General features: G+C 39.8%; 1 protein-coding gene across 3 annotated transcripts in view; it reads left to right on the top strand.

Annotated features, from left to right (window-relative positions):
• The window catches only part of CPNE3 (copine 3), a 51727-nt gene that overhangs the window by 609 nt on the left and 30952 nt on the right, over positions 1-20166 (top strand). The window contains exons 2-4 of one of the 3 annotated variants that reach the window (XM_079901453.1): positions 5164-5457; positions 19299-19330; positions 19711-19890. In XM_079901453.1, the coding sequence (XP_079757579.1) occupies positions 19307-19330; positions 19711-19890 (204 nt within the window). In that variant the 5' untranslated portion in view covers positions 5164-5457; positions 19299-19306. Of the gene's footprint in view, positions 1-5163; positions 5458-10292; positions 10644-19298; positions 19439-19710; positions 19891-20166 lie in introns of those variants that run through there. The other 2 variants (XM_079901451.1, XM_079901452.1) reach the window with 2 other exon arrangements.

The raw sequence follows: 20166 nt of genomic DNA, 5'->3' as shown, positions 1-20166 counted from the left end.
GTTTTTTAAAAAATAGGTTACATTTATGTAGTACTTTCAATACTATGTAGTGAATTAACAAACACTTTTATTTCATTTGATCTTCCCAACGACCTTGTGAAGTAAGTGGTATCCCAAGTTAATAAACAAGTGAACTATAGCTCAAAGAGATTTATTAACCAAGGTTACCTAGCTGGTAGGTATTGGTAGAAGACTAGAATCCATGTCTTCTAACAATAAGTCCAATGCTTCTTCTATTGATTGCTCCTTCCATCACTTCCCGTTAAATCAACCATATTTCTTTAGGATTACATCAGTGATATCCCTATTTTCTTTGTTTTTAACATATATTTTAAAAGATATATAGATCCTCTTCCAAACTTTCTTTTTTTACATATTTCTACTGGTAGTTTTCTCAGTATTGCTAAATAATATGTTTATACCACTGAATGCCATCATAATCCTGAGACTGAGTTTCTAATATGTCAGCCAGAGTAAAATTTTAATTAAAATTTTCATTTTGAAAAAAAATTTAGATCCTTAGGAAAGTTGTAGGAAATCCCATATATTCTTCACCTAGATTCATCCATTGTTAACATATTGCCACATATTCTTTATCTTTCTTTACATATAATATGCATATTCTATTCCTATTATCATTTTCTGTTGTTGAACCTTTTTAGAATAGATTACAGATATCATGACTCTTCCTGCCCAGAAACAAAGATGTTCTCTTATTTAGTCCCAGTACAGTTACCAAATTCAGGAAATTGAAATTGATAGAATACTATTATTTACTATACAAGTTTTGCTTATTGTCCCAATGCTGTCCTTTATAACAACCATTTTTTCCCCAACTCGTTTCAAATCCTGATTATGTGTTGCATTTAATTGTCCTGTTTCTTTAGTCTCTTTAACTCTGTAGTATTTCTCTCTTGGCTCCAGGCACAGTACCTTTTCTTGCCTCCCATGAGCCTCAGACTTCCCTATGTGATATTGTTTCTTTCAGGATTCCTTCCCATTTCACTACCCTAGCACTCTCCCCCTTCCCCCTACCCCACTCCACTATTCCTGACCTAGCTGATTCCTATTCACCTTTCAGCTCTCAGTCCAAACGTTACTTCCTCAGAGAAATTTTTCTTGATTCCCCTTAATATATTTTCATTTTCTTTATAGCTCTAAGCACATTTTATAATTTCATTTTTATATTTGTGATTATTTGTCGATCGAGTATATTTTAGAGGTAGAGTTGATAAGAATTAGTAATGTGTGCCTTCACTGTACTATAAACTCAATGACATGTCTGCTTTTGCCTATAACAGGGCCTGGCACAATTTCTTCATTCACTAATGAAATATATTTTGCTTATCTATAATATGCCTCGTATTTGTCTAGATGTGAATTCCTAGTGGAGCATATATTCCAGTTGGGGAAAGATAGTAAGCAAAGTAAATGATATAATAAATCATAAAAGATATAATAAATGATGATAAATGCTGAAAAAGGAAGATAAAGCAGAAAGGGGTATAGAGTGTATTTCTGCATAGGCATTACAGTTTTAAATAGGGTGGTGGCCACAGAAGAACTCACTGAGGGGGAAGAGGGAATGAGCCATGAAAATATCTGGGGGCAGAGCATATCACGCCAAGTGAAATGAAAGTGCAAAGGCATAAATTGGGAAGGCAAGTGGCATTTTCTCTGAACATAAGTCCACTCTAGATTGAGTGAGCAAGAAGGAGACTCTTAAGGTCTCGAGTGACCTTAAGAGATAAGGTCAAAGAGGAGATGGGGACCAAGTAATGTAGGACCTTGTAGGCAATTGTAAGGACTTTGGCTTTCGTTCTTTGTATGATCATGTGGGACACAGTCTAATTTACATTTTAATTAGATCCTTATGACTGTTTTGAAAATAGACTGAAGGGGAGCAGGAAGGGAAGCAGTTACTGGGTATTACAGAAATGTAGAAAGAAATAGAGGTGACTCAGGCTAGGCTGGAAAATAGGAGTAGTCAGAATCCAGGTGTATTTTGAAGGTAGAGTTGACAGGATTAGCCAACACAGTGGACCAGTTAGGGTGGGGTATGAGAGAGGCAAAGATGTCTCCAAGTGTTTTGGCCCAAACAACTGGAAGAAGCTTTGCCATTACTTGAGATAAAGAGGATTGTGGGAGATACGGATTTGGGAAGGAAGATCAGGAGGGTTTACTTGTACATTGAAATTTGAAATGATTATTAGGCATCTGTGGTAGCCAGCCTTCAAGATGGCCCCCAGTGGTTCTTACCTCCTGGATTTACTCCTTTGTGGGATTTCCTCTGACATTAGATATAGGCTTGTCTATTTGACCAGTAGAATACTGCAAATGTGATGGTATATGACTTCTGAGGCTAAATCATAAAACTCACGAAGCTTCTCCCTTGATCTCTCAGATTGTTTGCCTTGGGGGAAGCCAGAGGCCATGCCATTAGGGTACTCAAGCAGCTCTAGTAAGAGGTACACGTTGGAGAGGGAACCAAGGTCTCCCACCAACAAAGAGCACTACTGTTAACGTGTGAGTAAGCCACCTTGGAAGTAGATCCTCCAGCCCCATAAGATGACTGCAACTCTGCATAATACCTGATTGCAACTCTTATGAGAGATGATAAGCCAGAACCCAGCTAAGCCTCTCTGAAATTCCTGAAACAAAGAAGCTATATATAATAAATGGCTACTTAGTTGTTAAGTCCCTAAGTTTGATATAATCTGTTATGGAACAGTAGATAACTAATACAACTCACAAGTAGGGAGTTGGAATCTAGAGTTTCAGGATTTGGAAATTTCGGAGCCTTTAGAATATAGATGGATTTCAAAGCTGTAAGGCTAGATGAGGTAACTAAAGGTGTGGATGAAGACAGAAAAAAGAAAAGTCAAGAACTAAACCCTGGGGTACTCCAGTGTAAGAACTGGGAATATGAGGATCAAAAAGCACAGGAGATAAAAAGGAACAACCAGTGAGGTAGAAGAACGCCAAGAGACTATTTTGTGAATATCTCATTCATTTTAGCATCCCTTTAAATCTCCACCAGGTGTTAAGTCCCATGCCTGTTTGTTCTTTGTTTTTAGAACCTTGTTATGCCTGATACATAGTATGCATTCAGTATGTGTTGACTAAATGGGCGAATGAATAAGTAAAAAAGTAGAATGGAATTTAGACTATAGTTTGAGGAAAATGAATAAGTACATTGAATAGCTATGGCACTGTCTATTTAATTGAGAGATTGCTTATTGGGTACTAAAAGTACAAAACCATTTCATTGTCTCTACTCCCTATTTTAGTGGAGACAAAGGTGATGAAAATTGGGTATTGATACTATGTATTCTGGAAATTTTGAAACTTGTAACTAAATTAGTGGTACCTGAGGACCTTCGCTTTAATGTAAAAACAGAATCAAAAATAAAACAAAAAGGTTATTTTTACCAACCTTTAGTAAAAACAAAATAAAACACTTCTCTTTCCTCCCTACTATGTTCCAACCACAAAGGCCTTGTTTCTGTTCCTGCAGTTTGCTAAGTCTATTCCTGCCTTTGTCCCTGCTATCATTCCTCTGCCTTCAGATCTTTGCAGGACTGGGTCTTTCTTATTTTTCAGTTCTCACATAAAATATCACCACCTTTTTTTTTTTTTTTTTGCGGTACGCGGGCCTCTCCCGTTGCCTAGCACAGACTCCGGACGCGCAGGTTCAGTGGCCATGGCTCACGGGCCCAGCCGTTCCGTGGCATGTGGGATCTTCCCGGACCGGGGCACGAACCTGTGTCCCCTGCATCGGCAGGCGAACTCTCAACCACTGCGCCACTAGGGAAGCCTAAAATATCACTACCTTTGAGAGACCTTCCCTGTCTGAAAAGTTTCTTATTATCCCCAAGTCCCTTTCTATCACATTACCCTGTATTACTTTCCTCATGGTACTGTGAACAATAATCAATATCAAGGTTGCAATGAACAAAGAGCTTTATTTGGGGGTCTTAGTAATTGCAATTTGGGAGATACAGACTTGAGTAAAACCGGAAGAGTGTTTCTGGAAAGAGAAAGAGACAGGGGCTTATAAAGGCAGAAACTACGAGGTGGTTTAAGTTGTCTGGCAAGAATTATGGTTGATTCTGATGCAGAAAAGATACTTGTTCTTAATGGATAGGCTATCACAAGGGTCTAATAAGTATCTTGATTTTCATGAACATTGGGCAGATGTTCTGGATGTGCCTATTAAGATTCCACCTGAGCTGAGATATGCATAAGTCACACTCCCTCAGTGGACTCCTGGCTCCATTTTAGAAAGCTCTTTTAGCAATACTGACTCCATTTTGGTTTTCCTTTCACAGTACTTATGGCTATCTGAAATCATTTTGCTTCTTTTTAATAACTTATTATTTGTTCTCCCTCTAGGGTAGAAGCTTTTGTCTGTCACTGTTTTATCACAAGTCTCTACAGAACAATATTTATAGAACAATGTTTGGCACATAACAGGCACCCAGGAGGTGTTGAATAAAGGAATGAATCTTCACTTGCACTGATACGATTACTTAAAAGTGTTTACTTCGCATTTTTTGGATTAAAAGAAAAGTTTGGCTTAGAAAAGTCTATATTTCTTCTTTGGTTCATTTTTCCATTTCTTCTGTAATTAAAAAAGTTATCTTTTGCCCATTTTTCAATTTTTAAAGGCAATTATACTTAAGATACTAACCCTTGTTTTTGAATGTCAGGTTTGTGGCAAATATTTTTTCCCATATGTTTGCCTATTGATTTTGTCCCTGTTTTTTTGGACAGAAATTCAAACTTCAAGCAGTCAGATGGAGCAATATTTTCCGTAGTAGTTTAATCTCAAGCAGCATCAAGTCGCAGTCAAGTGCGGCGCTTAGAGGTTACTCTGAATCTGTGACTTTGGGCAAATAGGCCAATTACTTAGCTATCAAATCTCCAGTTAGTCATATTTTTCTCACTTGCGAAATGGGGATAATGGCACTAATCCGTTACAAACTTGTGAGGATTAAATGAAATTAAGAATATCAAATGACTCTGATAGTTGCACATTGAAAGCGCTCTAAATAAGAATGGTTAGTAGTTAGCATTTCACTACTTTCATGCTGAAGCTGGTTCTTTCCTGGTTCAGCTTGTGGTATAAATTTTCTCAAATATAACTTCTTTTATTTTCAGGAACTTATTTTGGTGCACCAAATAACTTACTTAAACGCCTTAAGTCAACTTGGAGTTTTCGGTAAGCAAGCGATCTACTACCCCTGAAGCATCAACCTACAGGAACAGATCAGTGTCTACGAGCTCTGGGCCGGCAGTGGCCGGGATGGGCGGAGCCGGCCTCAGCCCTGCCCCGCCCCTCCCCTCAGCCGGATCCGCCCCAGGTTTCCGTGAATCCCAGGCGACCGGGAGGTTCCGCGGTGTGTACCTGCCTGGTCTCTACCTTGGAGCGACTTCTACACCTTAGACGGAGAAGTGAGTGCGGACTTCTTTCTGTTTCGGGCCCGGAGTGGCGGGCCACCCGCAACCCACCGATCCACTGGGGCAGGAGAAGAGTCCGGGTCGGGAGAATTGGGCCCGCAGGCTCCGCGCGACTCGGCCCGCCCTGACCTCGCGCTGTAAGTGCATCCTGGGCTACGCGCGGCCAGGGATAGGCCGGGGCGCGCGGGGCCTCTGGATCCGCTGGACTCGAGGTCGGGGCCTGCCGAGACCCAGGGTTGCCCCGCGCCTCCCGGTGTAGCCAGAGTTCCGGGCTCAGCTCCGGGCCGCGAGGCGCCTCTTGGACCTGGTGCTAGTGCACCTGGGCGGGCGGTGCCCGGGATCCTCCAGGCGGGGAGTCAGGCCTGCGGCCCAGGGAAGGGGGACACGCCCAGAAATTGCCGCAGCTCCTAGCCCGGAGAGGTACTGGGTCACGCGTCCCGCTCTGCCTTAGCGAATACCCAGAGGAATGGGGTGGGCCTCAGAGTAGGCGATGGTTCCAGGGGAAGCTGCTAGGTAGGTGGGGTGGGCAAAGGTGATTCTTAATTTTGGTGTAAAGCAGGAGGTTGCGAGATGGCGTATCCTAGCGGCTCCAGTTCAGGCTCCAGCTACGAATTTCTTCTGTTTGGGGCTCACCGCAACCAGGGGCGTGGAGGAAGTGCGGTTACATTAGTTTTGCAGTGCCAGAACCTCTGGGAGACCGAGCAAGCCTACCACTGACGTTGTGCTTGATGATGATCCACAATTTTTGCTTATCCTTGGTGTTATCTTTTCGTGGCTGCCTCTATAACTGATAATCAAATAGAAGGAAGGGTGGGATTGAACGCAGTGAGTATTGATTACAGTATCCCACAAGCACTGCCCGACAACTTTTATATATGTTAGCTCATTTAGTGCTCACAGCCGCCAACTTAAGTGGTATTGCTATTCCATTTCATACTTGAGGAAACTCAGATTGAATAATTTACCAAACTGCACAAATGGTAAGTGGTAGCATTAGAGTTGAAATTCACATCTGTATGATTTCTGAGCACAGGCTTTATGGCTTAATGTAAAGAACATTATTACTCTTTGGGATAAGATGGATACCTAGGTATGAGATCTATACGTTGAGATTTGTTAGCTGTATGACCTTGGGCAGGTTACTTAATCTTTTACGGCCTGTTTCTGCATTTGTAAAATGGAGATAAAATACCTCCTATGTCATAGGGTTGTTATAAGGATTAAATAAGATCATTTTTGGACTACACTTAACAAAGTGTCAGGCACATAGTGATAAGCTATATATAGCTACATATATCCTGCTGTTGTCATTAATTGAGGACAGCAAACTCCAGCTCTGAGTGCTGCCAGCTAGAGCCAAACACAATTTGTGTGGGCCTAGAGCATAGGTAGAGGGAGGCAGAAAAGGATAAGAAAAGAATGGAGAACTGAGAACAGATGACATGTATGATGGCAATTATAGGCACATCAATAGATTAATCTATGGTACCCAGGGCCACTCTTTTGCCTTTGTGAGAATTTTTAAAAAGGCAGTTCCTTTTAGCTGATGAATTGGAGAAATGCATCCCACTCTGGGCTGAAAACATTCTGAGAGGTAGGTGTCTGGGACTGGACCATGCTGAGGCTCTCTGCCTCTGAGGGGGAGCCGCATTTCAGCACTGCACAGCATTCAGCACAGTGCCTGGCATAACCCCACAGTCAAGTGTGCAGTTCTCTTTCAGGATTTCTTCTCTCAGACTGAGCGCCTAAGAAAGGAGAAGGACAGGAGATTTCAGGAAGGGGGAAACAAAATGGTTTTTTGCCTTTTAAGGGTTGCTTAATGACTGAACGCCTCTCCTAATTTTACCTATAGCTGTGAACACTTTATAGACAATGGTCTTCATTTCCACATAAATTTAAGGCAACCTAAGTATTACGTATTTTTATATACTCTTTACAGTGGTATCACTCTTGCCCTGAATATTTCCTTTGTAGCCTGGGTTCAGATACCCAATTCATACTGTACCCTAACTCCTGTCAGTTTTTGGTATAGCTTTAGACATAGTGTTCCTTGCCCTCTTTCTTTCTTGGTGATTGCTGTGCTTTTTTCTTACTATTAGAGTTTTCTTTTCTCTTTCTTTTTCAAAACTTTCTTTAGCCAGTGATGTATTATGCTAGAAAGTATGCCTGTCAGCAAAACCAAGAGAGTTAGTGTAGGATGTGAAATATGATTAAATAACATTTGACCTTCAAGGATTTGTGACTAGCCACCACTGCTCATCAAAAGCATGATCTTTTAGGTGGATCTTTTAGCAACGATAAATACTACTTTCATTGGTGGCACTCAACAAGTTTGAAGAGTCCAAACTTGGCCATTCCTTTAATGTACCCATTATTACCTACAGGCCAGCTTCCTTCCCACCAATATTTTCCCTTTATGTTCTTACTTACCTTATAAGGATTGCTAATCGGGTTAAAGTCCAAACAATTAGGTAGAATACTTGGTAGAAGATTTGTTAAAAGACTGGCTAGAAGGAGGTTTAAATTAGTACCTAAAAGTAAAGTATCATAGATTTTATTTGACTACATTATTTAAGTTTCTAATATGATGATCGAAGGCAGACATTATGTATATGTTTTATTTATTTATTTATGTATTCAATTGAAGTATTACAATATGATGAAGTGCTACTAAATTGAAGTACTACAATACTATGTTAGTTCTAGGTGCAACAGTGATTTGATATTTTTATACTTTACAGAATGATCACCACTCTACTTTTTGATAAGATTATGATAACTACATTTAAGCCAGTTATGCTGGTTTAAATATAGTTGAGGAAGCTGTGGGGGCAGGGTATTGGGATTCTTTTGGAGAGACTGTTTATTCTTTTAATCTATAACATCTTATGAGTATGCAATCATAATTTTTAAAAAGACATTAAAATAGTCAATGTAATAGTCAAATTTACCAATATAAATTAGATGGATAGCATACTAACGCTGTTTCTCCATGAAAAATGTGACATACTGCCTATTAATCTTGGCAAATAATTTTGAAATATCCTCTTACCAAGTGGATGTATTATGTCTGGTTCCTGTGAAAATTACCAAAGCAGCAGTGTGGTTGCAATATGCATTGTCATCAGGCTACTTGAATACTCTGAGCATTTAGTTTACCATGCCTCTAGACCCTAAGGTGATAGTAGATGTTAAAATAGATATCTGCAACTGTAAGGAGAAATTTGTCTGCTCCCTCTCCCCCCTTTCTTGGTATTTGGCTTACTTTATAAAAATACACAACTTAAATATATATGACACTCTCTATATTAGACAAACAACTGTTAGATTTAATATTTTCAGTTATTTCAACTGAAAGCAAATATGTAAATTACATCTTAAGAGCAAAGGGTTTCTTTAGAGATTCTGCGTTCCTGGTCCACAGGAAGAACACCCCTTGAGCGATCCATGCAGGAGCTCACCCAAACCTCCAACTTTCCAACAGGTCATTTCACCATCAGGGCCTTTATCGCATGGCTTCATAATGCACTGCTTGGTAGACACAATCTAACTTATCCACACCCCAAGTTTAAGCTTTTGTCTTCTCTAGAAACACTTAGTGGAAAAACCAATGTACAATCTGCTTAGGGGTCAGAATTTTTTAAAAAGAAGGGAAAATTTTAAAAAGTATTTTTCAATGGTATTGTCAAAATAAGTCGATAAAATACTAAAATGACACTCCACCTTCAATACTTCTTGCTTCCCTTCTGTGCTTTGTTTTTCTCTTTAGCCCTTACCATCACCTATCATACTATATATCTCCCTACAGTGTAACCACATGAGGGCAGGGATATTTGTCTGTTTTGTTCATTGTTGACTCCTAATCCCTTAGAACAGTGTCTGACACACAGGCATTCTGTAAGTATTTATTGAATGAGTGTTGAGTGAATGAATAGTACTATTAAACTGTTCATGATTGGGAAATATAAAGCGATTTGCCAGAAAGTTAAAAACAGCTGGAATGTGTATACTAAGCAAACATAAAATGAATATTCTTGAAATCAGGAAGTGTATAAACATCTCAACAGTTCTTTCTCAACATACAAACTTTTGTATGGACAAACCAAGCTTTTAAACTCTGTAATTGTTGCAGTTTTAAGTGGAAAGAATTTTCATGTCATTGTTCACCATGAACTAGAGAGGAGCATGTAGTATTAAAATGTGAAATGCCTGTCTTGCCCAATTAGATAGTTCATGTGCCCAGCTGAGAAGAGGAGGGAGCCAAGTTTTAGAAAGCATTCTTTCAGAGTTGGGCATAGTTGGATAATAAGGGTAGGTGAGACATTCTGATTGCTGGTCCAACATCTGGGAGATTGCAGAAGGTGGGAAGTTCTTAAAATGCCCTGAGGGGAATGAGAACCCCAAGGGAATTCAATCTGAGCAGGTTGCTGTGCCTTAATATAATGTCTAACTGCCTGCTGCACAGCTGGCCAGCAGATTTACTGAGTCTTTATTGTAACTTAACAAAATTTTCAATTGAGCATCCTGGAATTTTCTCCTAGGGGATGCAGCTCTGATTTTTATCAAGGCAGTTTTTGGTAAAAGATGATTCACTTAAGTAGGTGAGGTATGTACTGTGTAGCTAACTTTGCCAAGATGCATGTTTCGTAAGGTGAGGCAATACTGAGATGTTGTCACTTTTTTTGCACAGGCTCTGGATGCGCAGGCTCAGCGGCCACGGCCCACGGGCCCAGCCGCTCCGCGGCATGTGGGATCCCCCCGGACCGGGGCACGAACCCATGTCCCCGGCAGGCGGACTCTCAACCACTGCGCCAGCAGGGAAGCCCACTGCTTCTAACTTTTATTAACACATCACTCAGTGCACCTATGATGAACTGTTCATTTGATACGCTTGAAAATATAATCAGTTAATTTCTAAAATGTATACACAGCAGCCAAGGGATTAGTAAAGCAGTATAACCTGAAACACATGTTAAGTAAATTCTGTAGCCTGTTATGAATCATAGAACAGGTGAGATTTCATAGAGAAATCAAGGAAGGGGCCTTAGTTGATTGCTTACTTTGTAGCAATGAGGACAGGGTAGAACTGCACTTACTCCTTGTGTTCAAGGAAAGAGAAGAGTGATCAAGCGTCAACACTTTCATATTAACTCCTGCTGTCTCCAATTCTGCATGTTCAGGTATCAGCAATAGATCTATTTAGATTTTGTTCAGTATAACTGAAGAATCTGGAAATTCATTTAAAAAACACACGGTGGCCAAAAGCTGATTCCCTTTGCTGCCATGATATGAACTGAGAGTTTAATAATGTGAAATTCCATGGATGGTAGTAAAATTTACTTCCTTACTATGCTGCATGTACCTAATAGACTGGGCCCTCTGTTTTGTTTGTTGATATGCATTATTTTTTCCAGTCATCTTGGGTTGGGGGATTGAATAACAATTTCAAGCAAAGGTACCTCCTTCAGTGCGAGAGTAACTGAATAAATAATTTTTTCAGATACAACTTTTTCAATAGTGGGAGATAGAGGCTGAGTTTGGAAAACTTTATCCTTTTCCTTTTATTTCTCTCCTTGGTTATTATAAACTTTCTCTTCCCCCCTTTTAAAAAGTTTTTTTTCCTACTACTTAACTACCAGTTCCTAAACAAGTGTCATGTTCACTGTAATTAAATTAAGGTCATAGAACACTAACTGGAAGCAGCCTTACAGGTTAAAGTGATTGACTCACTCTTAGATTTAACGATTGAAAAACCCTGAGGCCTAGAGAAGCTGCAGCATTTACCCACCTATGGTGTGACTGACACAGAACTGTAGTCCAGATTTTCTGACTCCTGAGCCAGTGACCTCTTGTGGTCCCTTTTGCACATTGAAAAGAAAGCATGCCCCTTTCTCTGTTTTTTGTGCTTCTGTATTTGACCTAATTCCCTATGCCCATCTCTAGTGTCCCATGGTTGGGATTAAGTAACAATGTGGGCATCACCATCTTCTGAATACTGGTCAAACGTAGTGTAATTTTCTTTATTGTAAGTTTTTCGATACCAGAGTCTTGGATATTAAGTGTGGTGTATTCCTGAGAATTAGTTTTGCTCCCTTAAGATGGTCCAGCAGTGTGCTCAGAGAACACTGAGATCCAGTGACCCCCATGTAGATCTGTGTGTGTGGAGACTGTCTAGCACAGAGCAAATACTTTCTTAGCTTTAAGTAATTTACAATCTAATGGGCTCTCTTGAAGAGGAACTGCTATGATGTAAATATAAACCATTCAGCTCTTATTCTGGTTACATTTGTTTAAGAAAGATAGTGATATGGACTTCCCCGGTGGCGCAGTGGTTGAGAGTTCACCTGCCAATGCAGGGGACACAGGTTTGTGCTCCAGTCCGGGAGGATCCCACATGCTGCGGAGTGGCTGGGCCCGTGAGCCTATGGCCGCTGAGCCTGCGCGTCAAGGCCACAACAGTGAGAGACCCGCATACTGCATAAAAAAAAAAAAAAAAAAAAGATAGTGATAGTTATGGTATAAATATTAATCTTGTAATTTTTAAGATCCTATTCATTAAGTTGTATCAGGCTGAATATAACATTTGATATACTAACTAAAAAGTCATAAGGAAATTAATTAGAAAATATTGCTGTTATATTAAGTAATGATTAATTAGACGCTTTAGTGCCCTCAGGGCATTCTGGCATGAGGGGAAAAAAACCTGGGTTCTTGCCCCGGCCTTGCCGCTTATTAGCTTGTTTATGTTGGGTAACTAAGTTAACCTTTTTGGAGAAATTCATTTTTTTAATAGACACTATGCATTGTTTTGAAAATTAACAATGTGCTGAAAATTATGAACATATTTTGGGGCAATCCAGATATTTTCATGCTTAGTATTATAGTTATAGCTATGATGTATTGACCTCTTACCATATAGTAGTATTCCTTAGCCTGGCCAATTCTCTAGGGTTTTTTGGTAAAGCACAGAATATAATATATTATTTGGAAGCACTTTGAAAATTGCAAAAAGCAAACCCCAAAATTATCCAGATGTATGGAAGTAACTATCTTTCCTTTCCCTCTTTCCTCTCTTTCTTTGTTCCCACACTCTCTACCTTTAAGTTTAAGGGGAAAGAAAATCCAGTAGCAAGTGACAATATGAATGCAAATTCATTTGTAATGGAATATACTTTTAATCCTCGGTTTCTGAGGATTAAAAACCTCTGAGGGGCTTCCCTGGTGGCGCACTGGTTGAGAGTCTGCCTGCTAATGCAGGGGACGCGAGTTCGTGCCCCGGTCCGGGAAGATCCCACAGGCCGCGGAGCGGCTGGGCCCGTGAGCCATGGCCACTGAGCCTGCGTGTCCGGAGCCTGTGCTCTGCAACGGGAGAGGCCACAACAGTGAGAGGCCCGCGTACCGCAAAAACAAAACAAAACAAAACCTCTGAGGCCTTTTGTTGCTCTCTGTCTGCACCATACAGTTTTATACTTCTATGTATACAGAGATAGCTAGGTACTTATTTCGCCTTTTTTTTTTTTTTTTTTTTTTTGCATCCCTTCACCCTCTGTATTTACAACGTGTCGAAGATATTCAGTGTTGAGTGATTGGATCACCTGGTACACTTATAATGAGCACTAAGGTCTTATATTGTTGTATCATGCCCCTCACCCCCATCCTTAGCATAGTAATGGGTATACAGTAACCTCTTAATATATACACCTGTTGGTTTGGGTTGGGACTTACAAGTAGTGTAGCAGCTCTTGGATTTACTGACATATTACCCTTTCCCACTTTTTTTAGGAGGGGGATACCTATTACTGTTGTGAGCCACACAATTTGAGAAACACTGTAGGCATGTACTGCTGATGTTGCTGGGCCGCATTCCAGCTGCCCTAGGGGGACCCCAGCTCGCTTTCAGTGGAGGTCATGCAGGACACACTATGGATAGCAATTAGTGAGTCATGGTATTAGAACCAGAAGAAACCTTTGAGCACATTTTAATATTGCCAAACTTCTCATCAGCTAAAGACTGATGTTTACTAAAGGCATTGGTGGATGGGCACCGACTTTTCCCTCCCAATTGTTTTAGGGCAAATAATGAGTCATTGTCACTGGTCACTGGTCCCCATGCAGCAACTATGAAGTAGCTCAGATAAATAAACTCTACTGAGAGAATTTAGGACAATTACACTTATGTATAGTCAAGGCTGACTACTTTGGCAAATTCATTTTGTGTAAATCCCAGAGGTTCTTTTATTATTATTTCAAGAAGATTTTTATGAACAAGGATGAAAAAAGTGCTTTGAGTCTTACTATTTAATAATAGGCCATCAATGCTGAGACAGTCAATTAAAATATTTGACTACAATAAAATAATAATTGCTACAATTCGTAGTGTGTCGTATATGCTGAGCATGCTACAAACCTGTCATTATCAGAGGTAGCTGCTTGGGTAGGCTGGGGCAGATGTAGACAGAGCCATACATTCTAGGTGTAGCTGATTGGACTAGGGTACACCCTGGGCAGCCAGTAATGATTTTTTTTGTTTTTTGTTTTGTTTTGTTTTGTTTTTGCGGTACGTGGGCCTCTCACTGTTGTGGCCTCTCCCGTTGCGGAGCACAGGCTCCGGACAGGCAGGCTTAGCGGCCATGGCTCACGGGCCCAGCCGCTCCGCGGCCTGTGGGATCTTCCCGGACCGGGGCACGAACCCGTGTCCCCTGCATCGGCAGACTGACTCTCAATCACTGCGCCACCAGGGAAGCCCTGATTTTTTTTTTTTAATCAAAAGTGATAAAATCATAACGTGAATTGAAAGAAAATGGCAGTGGGAATACCAGTTGGGAGACTATTATAGTAGGCAGGTGAGAGCTACAGAAGACATGACATAGTTGTGACTGTGGGTATAGGGAAGGTTCTGCACCTCCACATTGGAGAGATTTGGGGTTATAGTAGGCAGAATCTCCTTTACTGAAGAGATCTAAGGAGTGAGTCTAAGGGGAGATGGGAAAAGAGGAAGCAGACAGGACTTGAGGATTTTCAGCTAGGGCATGGGAATAACCATATGCCTTAAATTTCACACATGAGGTCCTACTTCAGATATTAGGTCTTAATTTTTAATTCCTTTGAATTATCTGTGTTATGTTGATTCAGGAAAGTTAGGGTGACTGGGAGAATGGTTCATACGCTTTCTAAGGGTTAATTGCATTTAGAAACCGAACAATTCTACAGTAAGTAATCTATACAGTAGAGAAGCTGTTGTCTAATCCTAGAGGCTATTTCTGTCTTTTCTCTCCAGCATCCTGCTCTTTGAGGAGTGAAATACATAGAATTGCTCTTTAGTTGCACATGCATTCCTCTGCCTGGCCACTCATCCCAGCCAAATCTCCTATTTTCCATATTAAAGGCTATAAAACATTTGTTTTGTTTTCTTCCATCATAAAAGAATACCTATTGCTCTTTTAAAAACTGGATATTTTAATATAATAAAAATTATCCTGTGCTGGGTAATTACTTAGAAAGGAAATGAAAAGAAAATCTTCATAAATGTGGCTATTAAGAACATTTCAGACCCAAGTGTTTATGTAATTTCTTCCATTTGCCATTCAGCCATAATGGGTTTCTAGATAAAAACGATGCTGCCCTAAGAGTCATTTTCAGGGGGGGGATTGCTGCTAATAGAGGAAATTTGTGTCCCAGCTACAATGCAGTAATGTAACTGTCAGCAATTTACTAAATAATCAGATGTGCCTGGCACGTTATTTTTGTAGCTCTTGTATGAGCATGTTTAAGGAAAAAAAAATAATGCTCTTCTGATGTGTTGTGTCTCTTTGCTATGAGACTGACATTACACATAGGTATTATCTTCATTCTCTGTTCCCCATCCTTGGAAATTTGAGGGCTTTCTGGCTGCTAGTAGAGAATTCTTTACAAGTTGTTTTGTGGGAGCCTTAGAGGTCCTTGCTCATTCTAAGTCTCTCCGCAAGATACTACATTATCCATGCAGCTTATGAGACTCTAAACTACCTTATGCAAAAGAAAAAAAATTACACAATTAACATTTATTCCATAGATTCTGTGTTAAATATGAAAAGCAAGATGCCTGGCACATGTCAGATTCGCGAATTCACTTGCAGTGTCTTTATTTTTACTGATGAGGAAATCTAGGTTCTGAAAGTAACCTATACGAGGTCACACAGCTAGCGCCAGATGCAGGATTCGACCCAGGTGTGTATTGCTCCAAATTTGATATTGTGCTGTACTGTAGTAATCTGTTACTATTAATGCAGCAGTAACTCAAACAAGGGACTTGGTGCGGGTTGGAATAATTGGGAAACATGGAATGGAATAATAAAAAATATGAAACATGGGATAGATAGGAGAGGATCAGACCCTGGAGGCAGGTAGTCTTAAAATAAAAAAAAAAAAAATAATAATAATGATAAAACAACTTTTACCATGTTCTAGTCACTGTTTAAATATATTAATTCATTTAGTCCTTACAATAACCCTATGAACAGTTATTATTTTCATTTTGTAGATGAGGAAACGGAGAGGTTAAGCTCTTGCCTAAGGTCACACGTTAAGCCAGTGGTGGGATACAAATGAGAACTCAGCAGTCTGATTCCAGAGCCTATGAAATGAGGCAATGAAGAGGAAGGGGCCAATCAAGGGAGGATGCTTCAGGGCTGAAAACAGTAGATGTAAAATAGGGTAAAAGTAATTGTGCATAGGGACAGGGGTGAAAGATATAGGTTTGGGAGTACCTTATGCCAAGTGGATGGCTGAAGCCTTGAGAGGGGTCAGGTCAAAGAAGTAAAGGTAGCCAAAGGTCAGGAGGTGACAGAGCCTAAAGGGATGCTCACAGTTTCTTGGATGGGAGGGGAAGAGGTACTAGTCAAAGGCACAGAAGAGGAGAATTAGGCATGCACAATCTAAAGGAAGAAGAGATTGAGGATGAGGCCCCAGTGTCAATATGCCAGAGACTTCATGGATGTGCATAGCTTCAAAGTCCCTGGACCATTGTCTCTGTGCTTTTGAGTTTTGAGGTATCTGCCCTTTCCTACTAGTTTCTTCTTGCCTCTTATTATGTTTTTAGCACTTTTTCTTTTTTCATAAATCAAAGTGAGAAAGAATGGTGATTGTATTCACACTATTATTGCAAATACCTCTAGTATTGTATATATTTCAGAAAATAAATAACTAATCTTCTGAATTAAATTGGTGTGAAGACATGCTAATTTTGGTAAATTCTGTATTTTGTGTATTACTAGATGAAGAGACTTTCTTTATATGTTGGAGTGTTCTAAATTCCAAGATAAAATTAGAAGAGGTTTGACACAAGTGACATTTTATTTTGAATTTTATTTATTTTTTTATACAGCAGGTTCTTATTAGTTATCCATTTTATACATATCAGTGTATACATGTCAATCCCAGTCTCCCAATTCATCCCACCACCACCACCACCACCACCTGCCACTTTCCCCACTTGGTGTCTGTGTCTCAATTTCTGCTCTGCAAACCGGTTCATCTGTACCATTTTTCTAGGTTCCGTGTATATGCGTTAGTATACGATATTTGTTTTTCTCTTTCTGACTTCACTCTGTGTGACAGTCTCTAGATTCATCCACGTCTCTATAAATGACCCAATTTTGTTCCTTTTTATGGCTGAGTAATATTCCATTGTATATATGTACCACATCTTCTTTATCCATTTGTCTGTTGAATTTATTTTATTTACTTTTATTTTATTTTAAAATAAACCATTCCATCCTGTTATCCCCAGTTTGAGAACTTGCAGTAGTGCCTTATTACGCACCTACTGAGTCCTTCAGCCTGGCTCTCAGGACACTCTAAACTTGCCCCGCTTTCTGTCTTGCTTGGCTTTCCCTGATACAGATGCTCGCTTCTCTTGTCTTGTTCTTTCCTGTCCCTGTGCTGTTTCCCTCTTCATCTGTTTAAATGAGATTTCAAAGCCTGGGCAGTGTCAGTCTCACCTGCACTCTTAGTACTGTTAATTCTCCTCTGTCTGCTTTATTGATTTCTCCTTGACCTTAGTATCTTTCGTACAGGTTGTCAGTACTGTGTATTTTACCACTTAATAATTTTGATGCATGTAAAGTGGCCCCCCAAAAAAAAAATCTGACTTCATAGTAAAAGGCCATAGTAGTTTTAGTCTTACTACAACATCTCTATGTAGGGAATTTAGGAAGCAAATTGGGAATTTGTGAAGTTTGTTGCTTATTAGGGAATAGTTCTCTTCTCAGGTGAAGGGACATACATATATCATGGCTTTTAAAAGGAATTTTTAGCTACTAAGGCTACAAAACCTACCTTATTATTCTGTTTAATTTAGGAATCTTAAATGCTAGTATTGCATTTTTTGACACACATTGAGGATTGCTGCTGTTTTTAGAGTCTAACAGTATTTAGTTTTTATAAGATACGAGTTGTTTTTTGACACTGCCAAAGAGCTCTTCTAATAGTGATCCTTATTATTTCAGAACTGATCACACATTTTGTACAGCACAGAAATCCTGTTTGAATCTAACAAGATGATGAGTAGATTTGTTCCTGTAGTCCCAGAATGTAAGCTAAATCTCAGAGTGGAAGACAAGGGCACTAACTACTTACTCCACATTCTAAGGATGTTGTCAGCAGCTCTAGGGGAGGAGGTACCTTTCTGCCTCCAGAACCTGCAACCTCCACTTTGCTTTAGACAGGTGGCTAAGTGGACTTCCAGCTGGGGCATGTAATGTCTGCTTCCTCTTCTTGGTGACACCTGCAGGCCCTTTCTTTCCCTGGGTTCAGGAAGGAAAGTAGCTCACCCTCAACACTGCATCATCTCTCAGGGCCAGCCCCCAGCTAATCCTCCGTCTCCCCAGTCTTCTTCATATAATGATTGGAGGTTGGGGCAAGGAGGGCTGGGTGAAAGTTAGGCTAACTCTGGTCTTTCTTAGCAAGTCTTGACGAAAGATGAGCCATGCCTATTTGCTGGATGCTCTCTGTAGAATGGTGGGTTTGTCAACCTTGTCTGCACATGGAAATCATCCAAGGAGCCGATGCCCAGGTTGCACCCTAAACCAATTAGATTACATCTCTTTGTGTGGGACACCAGCATCCGTGGCTTTGAAAGCTCCCCAGGTGATTCCAAAAGCAGCAAAGCTTGAGAACCACTGCTGTAAAATGTGCGGGGATGGGGTGAGGAGAGGAGGGGTGTTTGGGGTCTTTTTATTCCCCAGGCTTGGGTCTTAGCCAAAATTTCCTTGAAAATGGCAAATATCTTACTCAGTATCTTGTCAGATAAACAAAGATAAAATTAAGGTTGAGGTTTAATCTGTTTTGTTTTGTAGCAGAAGGCTATGTTTAAAAGAAGGATCAAGATTATACTTGGACTTTTTCTGAATGGTAAAATTTGTAGTGATGAAAAGATTAATATGTCTTTTTTGCCATCTTCAAAGCTTCATTTTATTGTCACACAGTAAATGAGTTTTATCCCAGCAAGAGAATCTGACTGAAACAATATCACTGGCATGGGCTAATAAGACATCTGAATTGCCTGGAAGCACATATAACAAAGTCTTATTCTAGCAAGTTCACTCTGTTATCCTATTCTGACAATTTGTCTTAAGAATTCAGATACTTCATTAGGAATGCATGTGCCTCTTTTTTTTTTTTTGGCCATGCCGCGCAGCTTGCAGGATCTTAGTTCCCTGACCAGGGACTGAACCCAGGCCCTGGCAGTGAAAGTGTCGAGTCCTAACCACTGGACTGCCAGGGAATTCCCAAGGAATGCATGTGCTTCTTAAAGGCACCATTTCACCAGCTTTCTCATTTCTTTGTTTTTCTTCCAGCTCAAGAGATGGCTGCCCAGTGTGTCACAAAGGTGGAACTGAATATTTCCTGTGACAATCTTTTGGATAAAGATGTAGGGTCAAAGTCAGACCCTTTGTGTGTGTTATTTTTGAATACGAGTGGTCAACAGTGGTATGAGGTAATGTTAAATACTTGTAGGTGAAAAGCAATCTGTATTGCTCTTTTGATAATATGAAGAGTTTATTAAAACTGTTAAAAATAATAAAACCATCTCATCTGTTATTGCAGTTTTTTGGGCAAGTTTGTCCTTGATTGTGAAGTTTTTCATACACATATAAACACTTCCTTTAGCTACCATGCCTGTATTTAGTTACATGTAGTATGTAAAGATATTAAACACATGCACTTTTGATCTGAAGAAACTTTTTTATTTTGGGGGAGTGAATATAGGTTGACCGCACAGAAAGGATTAAGAATTGCTTGAATCCCAAATTTTCCAAGACATTTATTATTGATTACTACTTTGAAGTGGTTCAGAAATTGAAATTTGGGCTTTATGACATTGACAACAAAACTATCGAGCTGAGTGATGATGACTTCCTAGGAGAATGTGAATGTACCCTTGGACAAGTGAGTATATATAGTATAAATGTTTTGTCTAAATTTGAACCAAAGAATTGGGTGTTTCTGATAAGTGTTCATTAGTTTAATTGCTGAAGTTGAAAAACGCTGTAATTATTTTAAAGACTGAGTTCATATATGAGTATGTTTTGCTTGAACATTATAGAATTTATCTTATTTTTCATGAGGGTAGGGACCATGTGTGTATCGGTGTTTCATTCAACATTTCAATAAATAATACCATTGCTCTACCTGCTTGTCTGCTGTTTGCAGATTTCAGTACAG

This window comes from Stenella coeruleoalba (genome assembly GCF_951394435.1).
Source record: "Stenella coeruleoalba genome assembly, chromosome: 17".
Taxonomy (NCBI): Eukaryota; Metazoa; Chordata; class Mammalia; order Artiodactyla; family Delphinidae; genus Stenella; species Stenella coeruleoalba.
Note: the sequence above shows the minus strand (reverse complement) of the source record. Positions and strands in the feature narration are given on the sequence as shown.